The 11,747-nt window shown below is 43.4% G+C and overlaps 2 protein-coding genes across 3 annotated transcripts; one reads left to right on the plus strand and one right to left on the minus strand.

Annotated features, from left to right (window-relative positions):
* Positions 1–314: 314 nt before the first annotated feature.
* On the minus strand, positions 315–3,949 carry sec61b (SEC61 translocon subunit beta). Its single transcript, XM_027031151.3, has 4 exons — positions 3,798–3,949; positions 3,107–3,204; positions 2,825–2,929; positions 315–638 (listed from the first exon to the last, which is right to left on the minus strand). The coding sequence occupies exons 1-4, from the start codon at positions 3,798–3,800 to the stop codon at positions 551–553; spliced, it is 294 nt and encodes a 97-aa protein (XP_026886952.1). The 5' UTR covers positions 3,801–3,949; the 3' UTR covers positions 315–550.
* Positions 3,950–4,160: 211 nt separating this feature from the next.
* On the plus strand, positions 4,161–6,949 carry alg2 (ALG2 alpha-1,3/1,6-mannosyltransferase). Of its 2 annotated transcripts, none has more exons than XM_027031150.3 (3): positions 4,161–4,297; positions 4,887–5,202; positions 5,472–6,949. In XM_027031150.3, the coding sequence occupies exons 2-3, from the start codon at positions 4,894–4,896 to the stop codon at positions 6,369–6,371; spliced, it is 1,209 nt and encodes a 402-aa protein (XP_026886951.1). In that variant the 5' UTR covers positions 4,161–4,297; positions 4,887–4,893; the 3' UTR covers positions 6,372–6,949. The 2 variants fall into 2 exon arrangements, with proteins under 2 accessions (XP_026886951.1, XP_026886950.1); XM_027031149.3 differs by lacking the exon at positions 4,161–4,297 and adding an exon at positions 4,324–4,676.
* Positions 6,950–11,747: the final 4,798 nt, after the last annotated feature.

An 11,747-nucleotide genomic window follows, 5' to 3' on the forward strand; every position in this document is an offset into this window, starting at 1 on the left:
CAGGGCATTTGACACTTCAGCTATGGCTGGTGTAGGGTGGATTTCCGAGTGGTGGGGTCCTTGTTTGTGGGGACCGGGCAGCAGCGAGCAGCTGAGGCTGCTATGTGGCCCGTGCGGCGTGGAGAACACTACTGCAGAGCGCTGACGCAGACAGAGTCATGCCTTCACCACGCTCACACACAGGCACCACGGCAGCAAGCACGGCAACTTCTTGCAGTGCAAGCTGAGGTTATGCAAATTGGCCGTGAACAATCTCTTTTTTTGCCGGGGGATGGGGGGGGGGGGGGGGGGAAGAGAGGTGGAGTATGAAAGAATGACATTTCAGGGTGTTTTATTGTACAGTTTTTCAGAATAGTCTGTACAAAAGGTTAGCAACTAAAAAAAATGTTTATATATGTCCATGTCTGGAGAGTAAACTGTTGCAGGCAAGGGTGAGTGAAACCACTGAAATGGCTGAGAGAGTTAAGAAAAATAGGTAGAGTGTTTGGTCCAGGTCCAGTGGCTTATTTGTTGTTTTGGGGGTGTATCAAAGTTCAAAGGTCACTGGGGCTTAGGAGCGGGTGTACTTTCCCCATATGTGCAGCATGAAGACAGACGCTATGAAAAGCAGACTCATTACCAGAACCGGAACTGGCCCACTAGAGAAAGGGAGACAGAGAAAGAGAGGGTAGTGTTAGGGTGATATTTGACAAGCCTCGCTGAAATAGTGAACGTTGACAGAAGGACCCCTAGTGGTGAATACCTATAACAGCTCACTTTACCAAAGCCCCTCACACCACCTGCTGTATTGCTTTTTAATGCATTCTGTAGTACTTGGTGCTTGTGGCAATTTATGCTTCTTCAAAATGGTTTGTAGGAGCATTCCAGATCAACTCCATTTCTATGATGTGCCAGAAGCTTGTGCTATAGTGGCCAGCTGTTCTCTTTAGTGCATCAGTTATGTCACCAAAGCTGCCAGAATTTATCATCAACTTTAACAATAAAAAAATAAAATGTAAAAATCTAAGATTATTAATAAACGTAGTGTATGGAAAGACGTTCCATGAGTTATGACTGACAGTTTTGGTCAATTTATGTCTCTTTCCCATGGGCCAATCAGGCTTGCTTGTCTCAGTCATGTGACACAGAGGAGGGGGTATTTAGGATTATAAATGCTGGTGAGTGGCACAGCACTAACGAGCAGGGTGGCTAACAAGGGGCTTTATTAAAGTAGGAACTTACCATCCCCTGGGTGACTAGGCAGCCGTGTAACCATGCTGACTGAAGGCCCACCCCCAAGGCTTTAATTGATGTGACCTTTTCAAATAGAACTTTAATTAAGCTCCAAAACACACACACACACACCTGACAATTCTTAGATTTGTGTGTCATCAGAAAAACTCAAGTGTGTTCAGAATATACACTACACTTATTACTGGACATAAAAAATAAAAGATGGTTATAATTACCACCACCAAAAAAATAAATCACACACACTTATTCCCCCTACAATGTTAGTTTTCCAGATTTTGCCTTGGTTTTTTTTACATTTAGATCCCACCCTACAAAAGCAGTCTTTTGCCCAGGACTCTGGGTGTGCCATGGAGGAGGGACCTTTGCTCTTGATCTCCACCCAACACCTTCAGTTCTGCCTGTCATATGTATAGCGGTGGATAAACTAAAACTTAGTTTATGGGCTTTTTTTCTTTCAAAGATGTTTTATTTGCTAGTTTTTTACACTTATAAGCATCTCGCTACAGATCATTACAAATATTTTACACTACACCTTGAGCAAAATTATTTCATTACAAACGCATCAGAATTACCACAAAAGGGTTGCCAAGGACGTTTTACAGGATACTGAAACTGTAAGAACATAAAATGTTGACAAACCTTATGCTCAGACTATAATGTGTAGCAATATTTCAATACTAAGTTTAGGAATAGTTTTATATTATAGGAGTTTCTCACTCACTCCCACCCACCCAAAATCTACAGGAGAGAGATCAAAGATTGGGAGGGGGGGGGGGGTGCCCAAGTGACCGATTTCCTGCCATTAAAATTTCATGTTTATCCTCATAAGTGCTAAACCTCCCAGATCTCTCTACCCCTCCCTCCTGTATCACTTCCTGTTGCGCTGGAAAGATGAATTAAAAATGACTGCCTCGGTGAGCGTGTGAGTGTTCAATAGATTAGGAAACTGTCGTTTACCTCATCCACTGAAAATGAACCAGTGAAGAACTACACAGTGGGACAGTTTAGCGCAAACAGCTAGCAGCACTAGTATCTGTCCATTAAATTATAGTAAGAAGTCTGCTCTCCAGCACAATTACATCACTATTTTGGTGCACTGCACGTTACAGGAATCAGTTTCTATGTTTGGACTGGGCACAGTTAAAAACAGTAAGATCACATATTACAACAACTGCAGTTCCTTCAGTCAAAGAACTATGAAAATCTCTCATTTTACATCCATGGTATACACTGTGTATGAGTGAACAGTCAAAAATTTGATGGCATTTACAATCCCCACTGAGCAGTGCTGCAGTTTTAAAGCATCAGGCTAAATCTTACATCAGCACTACCAAAATGGCCCATAATCTGTGCTGTTTTCATCTTTGACCATCATTTCATTATGATCCAACATGGACTCCCAGAGCAAAAACCTGCTATACTACACACAGGCTACTGAACATCAGGGTGAGTCTCAATGCACTTGTTAACCCTTTGTTGGTGCATGTGGACTTCAAGGCATGCCGAGTGTGCATGCATGTGTTCACCAATACTTTAATATGTACCTTCACTCACACAGTAAGGCCTGGTGAGTGTGCGTGAGTTCACTCACACTTTAAGTCCTGGTGAGTCCTCGGTATAGAAGCGCCACATTCCTCCTGTGCCTGCGGAGGCCGTGGCTCTGCCCGCCGACCGTGTGCCACTGCCTGCCGCTTTCCTGGGGAAAAGTAAGACGACATTTTTAAAATGATCAAAATGACAATTTAACAGCCTGTAGATGACATCTTAGTCTGGCACACTGGTGATTTATCTAGTCAGGACTATAAGCATGTTAAAATGTGAACGACTGGTGACAATCTGGCCTTCTTCAGATGAGTTCGATTGAGCTTCATACCTTTGCCTGACTGTGGAGCCAGCTGCCCGAGGTGCCACTGTTTTACTGGGGGAGCGGCTGGAGGAGCCGACGTTGGCTGCGCTAGCTGCAGGTCCAGGCTAAGGCAAAACAAAGCACATTCACTGCCATTAGAAGGAAAGCTTGGTGGAGACACAAAGTACTAAAGCAGCAGTAGAAAATAAGACTATTGCTGTATTAAAAGTTGTATATAAAAAAGAAGAGAGACAGACAGTATAAGAAATGGTCAAACTTGCCACTTTTATAACGACCTAGGGGGTTCTAGTTCAAACCAAGCGGCCGCAACTATTAGCTACGTTGGTCCACGAACTAACGGCCACGTATGCACACGTATCGACTGTAAATTATCTAGCAGTGGTTTCCAAGACACTTCGGCTTAGCTTGTATAAGTTAGACAATAAGTTTAATACAATAAGTTTAATACAATTCTGACATATCTAAGTATAGCCAACTACGTATATAAAAACGAGGGCGAGCGAAAGGAAAGCAAACCAGCTATGCTAGTTAGCTGAGCAACATGACTGCCGGAGGTTTGCTAGACAACGTAACGTAGGGTAACCGTTACTGCTGTCAAACCAGACGCATGTATGCCCTCGCAAACAGCTATTTACTTTAACAAAGACAGATAACTCATTTAAACACACACAATTTTTTTTTTTTTTTTTTGGATTACCATTTTTATCTTGTGATCTGTGGTAAGTCTTGAACAAGACGACGACTTCTGCAGCTAAATGAACTCCGACAGCGCCAGCGAAGCTTTACGTGGACCGGGATGCCGCTCTGATGACGATTTGCTGAAAAGGCCACGACAACACACGGGAAGCCCCTCTTAGTAGTTCATTAATAGCCTGATTTAAATACCTACGCAGACAAATACAAAGCGTACTTGTATTATCTTAAGTAGACATTTAGCAAGCATCGATAATTAAAATACTTGAGTTTGTGTTCTTTAATGATTTAGCGCTAATTTCATGTGCTATATTTTAAATTTTATATATAGGCAAAATCAAAAGGGGGGAGAGCCGTATGTGATGACGTAACCCTAAGCGGTCATTTTGGCTCCGGTAGGACGCAGGTTTCATGACTCGCAAGACTGTGTTGTTTTTGTATGTGAGTGAGGTGTCATGGCAGTACTTTAGAGATACCGCAAGTCGCTTAATGCTGTAACTGGGTGTAAGTATCTTGTAACAGTTTCAAAATTACATATAGTTAACATTTTTATATGGCTTGACGCTATAGCTGAGATAAATTAGCTGGCTAGCTAAATAGTTTGTTGGCGCTACGGAGTTTACGGTGTATTGACTTTCTAGCCCGACCCGGTGAGCTAGCAAGCAAACTGGTACCAGAACCTCTGCTGGCTAGTATGTGGAGTAACTTTACGTTTTCCTAACAGAACTTAGAAAGCCGCATTGTTACATGTAAAAAAAAGATAAACTGTGTTCGACGTTTAAATTATTAGCTCGGCTACTGCTCGACGTTTTGTGATATTAGCTAACGCTACAGTCCGAAAAAAAAAACTGAAACGGATTAATGGCAATGAGGAGTTGATGAGGTAAACATAAATACATTACATTTACATTCACGGCATTCGGCAGACGCTGTTTTCCATAGCGACTTAGAAAAGTGCTTTGTCATCTACTCATAGAATGTGTCCAAACCAGTACAGAAGGTTAGAGTTCACATTAGGTTTGCTCTATTGTTTTGGTAAAGGTGTGATCATCAACCGGCCTTTAAATAATCAGGTCTGTGCCTTCTCCATCAGAAGCAGCATGGTCCGTGTGGTGTTCCTGCACCCTGACCTGGGAATAGGCGGCGCGGAGCGGCTGGTGGTGGATGCCGCCGTAGCGCTGCGCTCTCGCGGCTGCAGTGTACAGATCTGGACGGCGCACCACGATCCCCAGCACTGCTTCTCGGAGACACTGTCGCCAGACTTGCCTGTAGTGTGTGTGGGTGACTGGCTACCCATCAGCATTTGTGGATACTTCCATGCCGTCTGTGCCTACTTCCGGATGATTTATGTGGCCCTCTACCTGGTGTTCCTGAGTGGCGTGGAGTTTGATGTGGTTTTCTGTGACCAGGTAATGGTCTTGGTCTCTCTCTCTACACTTCCCTCTATTGTTTTACTAATTCTACCATTACTGTCTGTCCTTTTGTTGCATTGCTTTTTTTCCCCATGCAAAGTAATCCATTTTTCACCAGCTATATCATTCCAATTGTTGGTTGTGTATTTGGATGTGTGTATGGATGTGTAATTGGCTTAACATGGAAAAATTACAAGTGAAATTATTCACTAGCTTAATCTATTAATAACTGGTTAAACGTTTTGACACCTCTTTGTTTATTTTAGGTCTCTGCTTGTATTCCTGTCTTGCGTCTAGTGCGCCACAGAAAGAAGGTCCTCTTCTACTGCCACTTTCCCGATCAGCTGCTGACTCAACGGCACTCCCTATTGAAGCGTCTGTACCGCGCACCCATCGACCGCTTGGAAGAACTCACCACAGGCATGGCAGACCTTGTTGTGGTCAACAGCCAGTTCACTGCTGGCGTGTTCAGACAGACCTTCCCCAAGCTAGTCACGATCCACCTGGACATACTGTACCCATCCCTGAACACAGCTGCTTTCGACGAGGAGGTAGACGACCTCAGAGGACTGGTCCCAGAGGGTCGTAGTGTCCTCTTCCTGTCCATTAACCGCTACGAGCGGAAGAAGAACCTTCCGCTAGCGCTGCGCGCGCTGGCCGCGCTGAAGACGCGCATGTCCGATGCCCGGTGGGAACAGGTGCACCTGGTGCTGGCCGGCGGCTATGACGAACGCGTGGCCGAGAACGTGCAGCACTATGAGGAGCTGCGCTCGCTGGCGGTCTCGCTGGACCTGGAGGAGCACGTCACCTTCCTGCGCTCCTTCTCCGACCGCCTGAAGGTGGTGCTCCTGCACAGCAGTGCCTGCGTGCTATACACGCCCAGCGGCGAGCACTTTGGCATCGTTCCCGTGGAGGCCATGTACACATGCTGTCCTGTCATTGCTGTCGCCTCTGGCGGGCCGCTAGAGTCCGTAGTCCACGGGGAGACGGGCTTCCTGTGTGAGCCCACACCCGAGAGCTTCTCTGAGGCCATGGAACGCCTGGCCACAGATGCCGGGCTCCGGGTCCACATGGGCCAGGCGGGCAGGGCCCGGGTCCTAGAGCGCTTCTCCCTGCAGGCTTTTGCTGACCAGCTCTACGCCCACGTGCTCAGCCTGGCCAACTAATCCGGGAAGCCTCAGCGTTCTGCCCCCCTGGCTCACTCTGGAGCGCGCAAGGAAACAACATGCTCTCCAATTAGAGAGAAGAGGAGAGAATGTGTGGGGGAGTTCACCTGGCTGGGACTCTCGCGGGAGGCGAAGTGCAGGTCTGGGGGCGGGGCAAGGGCAGTGGGTGGAGCCCCAGTTGGACAGAGAGGTTAATGAATTACTGTTTGCTGGCAACATTGATTGCATGCGTCATCGCAGGGCCTAAAGAGAGCGCGAGAGAGAGAGAGAGACTGTGTGTCTTTTGCCTGAGGACCATTAGAGAGTTTCCAGGACAGAAATCAATGTATTTCAGTGTCCTGCTCTGTCTTAAAGCATCTTGGCCTTTTGTTCTGGAGTAACAATTGTAGAGGTTTAGTTATTTCAGTCTCAGAAATGTGGCCCACCTACAGTAGTTAAACGGGAGCAAAGTTGTCGAAGAGGCAAAGAGGCGTGAATCGGTACTGGGTTCGTGGTTGTTACTGATTTTCCTCAATGATGCTACTGATATGACTCTAAGGTCTTCATTAAATAAAATGATGCACACTGTGCTATTTGTTGCTCGTTACACAGAGAGCATTTTATATAAACTTTTAAAAATGTATTATGGCACATCTGTTTTCTAGTTGTTGTGCTTTGATCATGTTTTAAACAGAAATAAATCTCTTAAGTAGCTTCTAACTGGAAGGTTTCAATCTGAATTAAATCCATTGCTTTCAAAAGGTATGGCCTATAAAGAACATTTTAAAATAGTTTATCATGTTCATTTCCTGCTCAGTGGCTTGCTTCCAAATGTTTAATAAATCTTATGCGCATTTACGAAATTTCGGGGTGGGGGGGGGTTGCGATTTAAGACGCGTTTCCATCCACTAAGGTTACGCAAAGACATTCTAATGTAATTTAGATTTCTTAGGCTATCGTGATTAGGGGCGGTGTCAAAACATGCCAAAAGGAGCGATTTAAATTGGTCTTATGGCCTAATACGCCAAACGATTATTCGAAAAACACTTTTCAATCACTTTTTTCGCATTTTGGCTTTAACGATATTCTAACTTTTCCACCTTGTCCTAGCGTAAAGATCCTTTTTGCGAAGGGTGTGGGTGTTTTTTTGAATTTTGGGCTTTTCAGGGTTGTGGGTTTTTTTTGTTTTTTTTTTTGTTTTTTTTTACACATTTTCAAAATTCGTGAAAACCTAGTGAATGGAAAACCTACTACAGAGGACAGTGCTAAAATAATATAATTGCATGGAGTCTTTAAAATCATGCTATATGTATCTCTCTTTGTATGCTAATTGATTTGTCAGTATTTCCACGCAACATCTTTTAGGCAAACGATAAAAAGAAAATGAAAACCCATTTTTCGTTACAATGGCCACTGTATTCGCACTTTGATTTGTTTAATTTTTTTTGCCGTCTGAAGTTTTGGGTTGCTGTAGGCAGGACAAACCACCGTTAAAGAATTTAAGCAATTTCCAAAACCGTAAATTGTGCTGGCAGTATTTGTTTGAGTTACTGTTGCTAATGAGCCTGTTCAACGATCAGCAAAATGTTGTGTGTTGTTGATTGTGGAAATTTTCCGTTGAATGCAAAAGTGAAAGCACATTTTCACATAATGAGAGCTTTGTGCCAATTATGGGTACAAGCACGGATCAGACTGACACAGCACGATACCTGAATATACCACACAATCATACTCTTCAGCAAACCTGTTTATATGGATGCTGTTTGCTTAGCAACTTGGCAAATGCTACTTACTCTGTAGGCTCTAACGTCGAGGAAGTAGTAATGTTCCAGATTCGAAATACAGTCGTTCACTTAAGGTCAAAAATAAAGGAAAACTTTGGCATTATAGAATGCTTTTTCTGAAAATGGGTCTTGACAGTCATCAAAAGGAGTATTTTTGTCCATCAGCCGAGGAGTGTGTGTACAATGCATGTAAAATGTATTTTGCCATTGAATGGGGTGGTTTAGTGGGGTTTGGGGTGTTGGAAATGGCTTAAAAAAATTATTGAAGAGGTTTATGTAAAAACTGTCTGAGATGCCTAGGTTTTGTCCAATAAATACATAGAATATACTTAGGATTTAAAGCAAGATAAGAGCCTAGATAATAATTTTCCAAGTTGGTGGTGGTGTTTTTTTTTTTTGTTTTGTTTTGTTTTTTTGTTTTTTTACCTTTTTTATTTCAGATGTTTTTTAAGCATATGATCTATAATAGGATACATTTCAATGGTACACACACACACACACACACACACACACACACACACACACACACACACACACACACACACAGAATAGATTCATGTTTATATTTGTCACTTAGCTATTCTTGTTCAGGAAAATCCTGCAGACGTCTCCATTGCTCCATCTAAGGGCCACACCGCACAGGGCCCACAATGCACGTCAGGCAGGGAGGGGGAAGAGGAAAAGCTGAATGCAGAGGTTTGCCCCACACGCCTGTCTGTGTTCCGCAAGACCTAAACAGGCTGGCTCATCTTTAATCCCGCAATGGAGCCGGTCAGATGTATGGCTGCGCTGGTCCCAGGCATCTGTTTCGTTGGCAGTTCCAGAGCACCGTTTCCTGGGTTTCCTCATTAAACCGTGCCCCATTAAACATGAAGGGCTTATTTTTACCCGAGCGCTGATTGGGTTTTAATCATGCACTGTAAACGAGGGGCAGATCAAGCAGAAGTGTTAACCAGGTCATCCTGGGTAACCTTGAGCGCCAACACGGGCTGCACAGCTCCACTGCCTTCCTCTCAGACAGCCGTTCACATGGCTGATGGTTGCAGTTTTATTCTGGAGTGTAAGGCTCATGGTGAATGTGGTCTTTGATGCAAAAATGCTTAGCAAACTGGGTCTAATATGGAAATCACTGGATACTAAAAACCATCTCGTATAAAATCAACCTGGAATTCATTCATACTGGTAGAGCGTTTTTCTCCCAGTTATCTGAGCACCCAATTGGTCTTGTGTTTGCTTGGGTTTGTTTTTTTTGTTTGTTTGTTTTTTTGACTACCTAGACAGGAAAGATTTTGTCACGTTTATAGGTACTTTGCAATCTGGAATCAAACCTAATTCATATTGGACCTCTCGCTATGGAGAGTCTGACCAATCCAACAGGAGAAGCTGCAGAAACACGCCATTCTGTTCATTTGTGCTGCTGTTGCTTCTGTCCGTGTCTAACACCTTCCAAGCCATGAATGGACTATGGCCGAGTGTAATACCTAATCCACGCTCAATTTACCCTTCTCTATCTAATATATGCGTGCTTCTGTTGTTATCGACAAAAACAACTACAGTCCCCACAACAAAATCGAATCATTTGTAACTTGCAATGTGGACGTGTAATATAAAAAGTATTTAAGAAATCAGATGGTCTGTCCTGTGGCTCAGAGAGTACTGGGTCAAATACCGATTGGTGCCTGCAGTAGCAGTGTAACAGGATAGCTACCCCTCTTCTGTCCTGTTTGGGCTTGGGTGGCATCTGTATCCTGGTCATCCTCTGTTGGAGCGTAGGTTCCTTTCAGCGCTGTTAATGTCTGGGCCACTTCTGAAGCAATGTAGCAGGACCACTCCTGACATCCTTTAATGGGACCCCTCCCATTAACAAAACTACTTGTGACACCATTTAACGTAGCAGCATAGCAGGGGGAGTTCAAACAGAGTGTGATGCAGGTGCTAGTGATGCCAGTGATGGGGATTTATTTTTCTCAGAAGTCAAGTGATAGGGGCAGCATGCCATAGAAAGACAAAGAAGTTTTCAAGGGAAACCCCCACTGCCCCCAAAAGAAATCGTCCAATGAAAAAAAATTAAACCCAAAATAAACTTAATTCAAAGCATATTCTCATTATAGCAGAATAACCAAACATATCTACCTTACAGCCAGTGACACCTCTGCCTAGATCTCGCTCCTTATATACTCTTCACCCTTGGAACGGACCATTTGCAGGTAACTTAAATTATTATATTCCTAACATCCTCCATACATTTTGTCCAAGATACAATCTTAACATTTAAAACATTTTCCAATCATACAAAATATCACTGTTAAAATAAATATACACATGTAGCACATACAGAACCACCAACCACAAATTCATTCTCCCCCAGGCAACATGGGAAATTACATGACCCTATAACATGAACCAAAGACTAAAAATCCCCTCAACTCTGTGTGAGACTCTTTTGACTCATCACACCCTTACTGACACGATGGATGAAGCAGGTAAGTATAATATCTGGAACCAAACTCCCTTTATGTTATTACAATAAACAAATATGTATATCATGACCTTAGCAATTATCCACATAGTCAGTTGGCCACCCTGAACAATGTAAAACAATTACAATTATATTTCATTTTCCAGAATTCCTGAAATGGGTCATTTTTTTTCCACCCGATAGTTTCTTGACTTGAAATAAAAGAGTCTTTTAAACCATAGTCTTGAGTCTTTAAAACCATATACATTGTCTGTGTTATCATTTCTGCTCTACTGTTTGTCAGTGTTTGTAACATGGAATGGGCAGGTTAGCTTGCTGCTCCATATGATTGAGCCAGTCTGTCCTGTCTGTAAATTTTAAAGTTATGATGTCCTGCCTGCTACTGTAGGAATGTCCTGTAGGAGGCCACTACAACCACTACAAACTGACAGGACCTCAATATCATCTTGTATTCAATCTTCTTTCGACAGTTACCTGCTCCCAGAGATACTGTGTTTAGCAGCTGACCCAGCCTATCACACCCAATCTAGCTCATCAAGGGGTCGCAAACAGAACTAAGTGCTGGGGCAGGTAGTGTTCAGCTTGTGCACTGGAGTCGCAACTGAACTCTGTGATCACTCAGGACCGAACCACTCAGCAGTGATTTTTTCCTCCCTTTTCTACACCAAGCGTGTAACATGTTGCCCCAGAAGGAACCCGTGTCAGCCTAATTTGCCGTAAGCACGAGCCGTTTAGGAGACGCTTTACAGAACGCAAGAGGCACGCTCGCGCTTGTTCAGTGTAGCGAAGGCATGACAGCTTCACAAGGCCTCACCATTTCTGATGAAAAATCATCTCATTTATGGCAGAACATGCTATATAAGTTATTCCTCAAGGACGACTTAGCAGTCTATATTACACTAGGTTAAAATATTCCCTTCTGTTTTTCCTATGTCCTCTCTTTCTTTCTTTCTTTCTCTCTCTCTCTCTCTCTCTCACACACACACACACACACACACACACACATATATACACAAATACACAGAGGCATAGTTCATTACTGTTCCATATAACAGATTGGTCTCAAAAATTTGTATTCATGGTTGTCCTTTTAGCGTTTTCTTACACAGGATACACCAACAAATTATGGATTTC

The sequence above is a fragment of the Electrophorus electricus genome, chromosome 1 (assembly GCF_041902795.1).
Source record: "Electrophorus electricus isolate QZ-2024a chromosome 1, ASM4190279v1, whole genome shotgun sequence".
NCBI lineage: Eukaryota > Metazoa > Chordata > Actinopteri > Gymnotiformes > Gymnotidae > Electrophorus > Electrophorus electricus.

Bases quoted from the DNA above. Each gene is read 5' to 3' on its own strand.
- alg2 (XM_027031149.3), top strand. The intron at 5,203-5,471 runs GTAATGGTCTTG...TGTTTATTTTAG, and splicing joins ATGTGGTTTTCTGTGACCAG to GTCTCTGCTTGTATTCCTGT.
- sec61b (XM_027031151.3), bottom strand. The intron at 2,930-3,106 runs GTATGAAGCTCA...ACTTTTCCCCAG, and splicing joins GGCTCCACAGTCAGGCAAAG to GAAAGCGGCAGGCAGTGGCA. The intron at 639-2,824 runs GTGAGTGAACTC...CCCTTTCTCTAG, and splicing joins GACTCACCAGGACTTAAAGT to TGGGCCAGTTCCGGTTCTGG.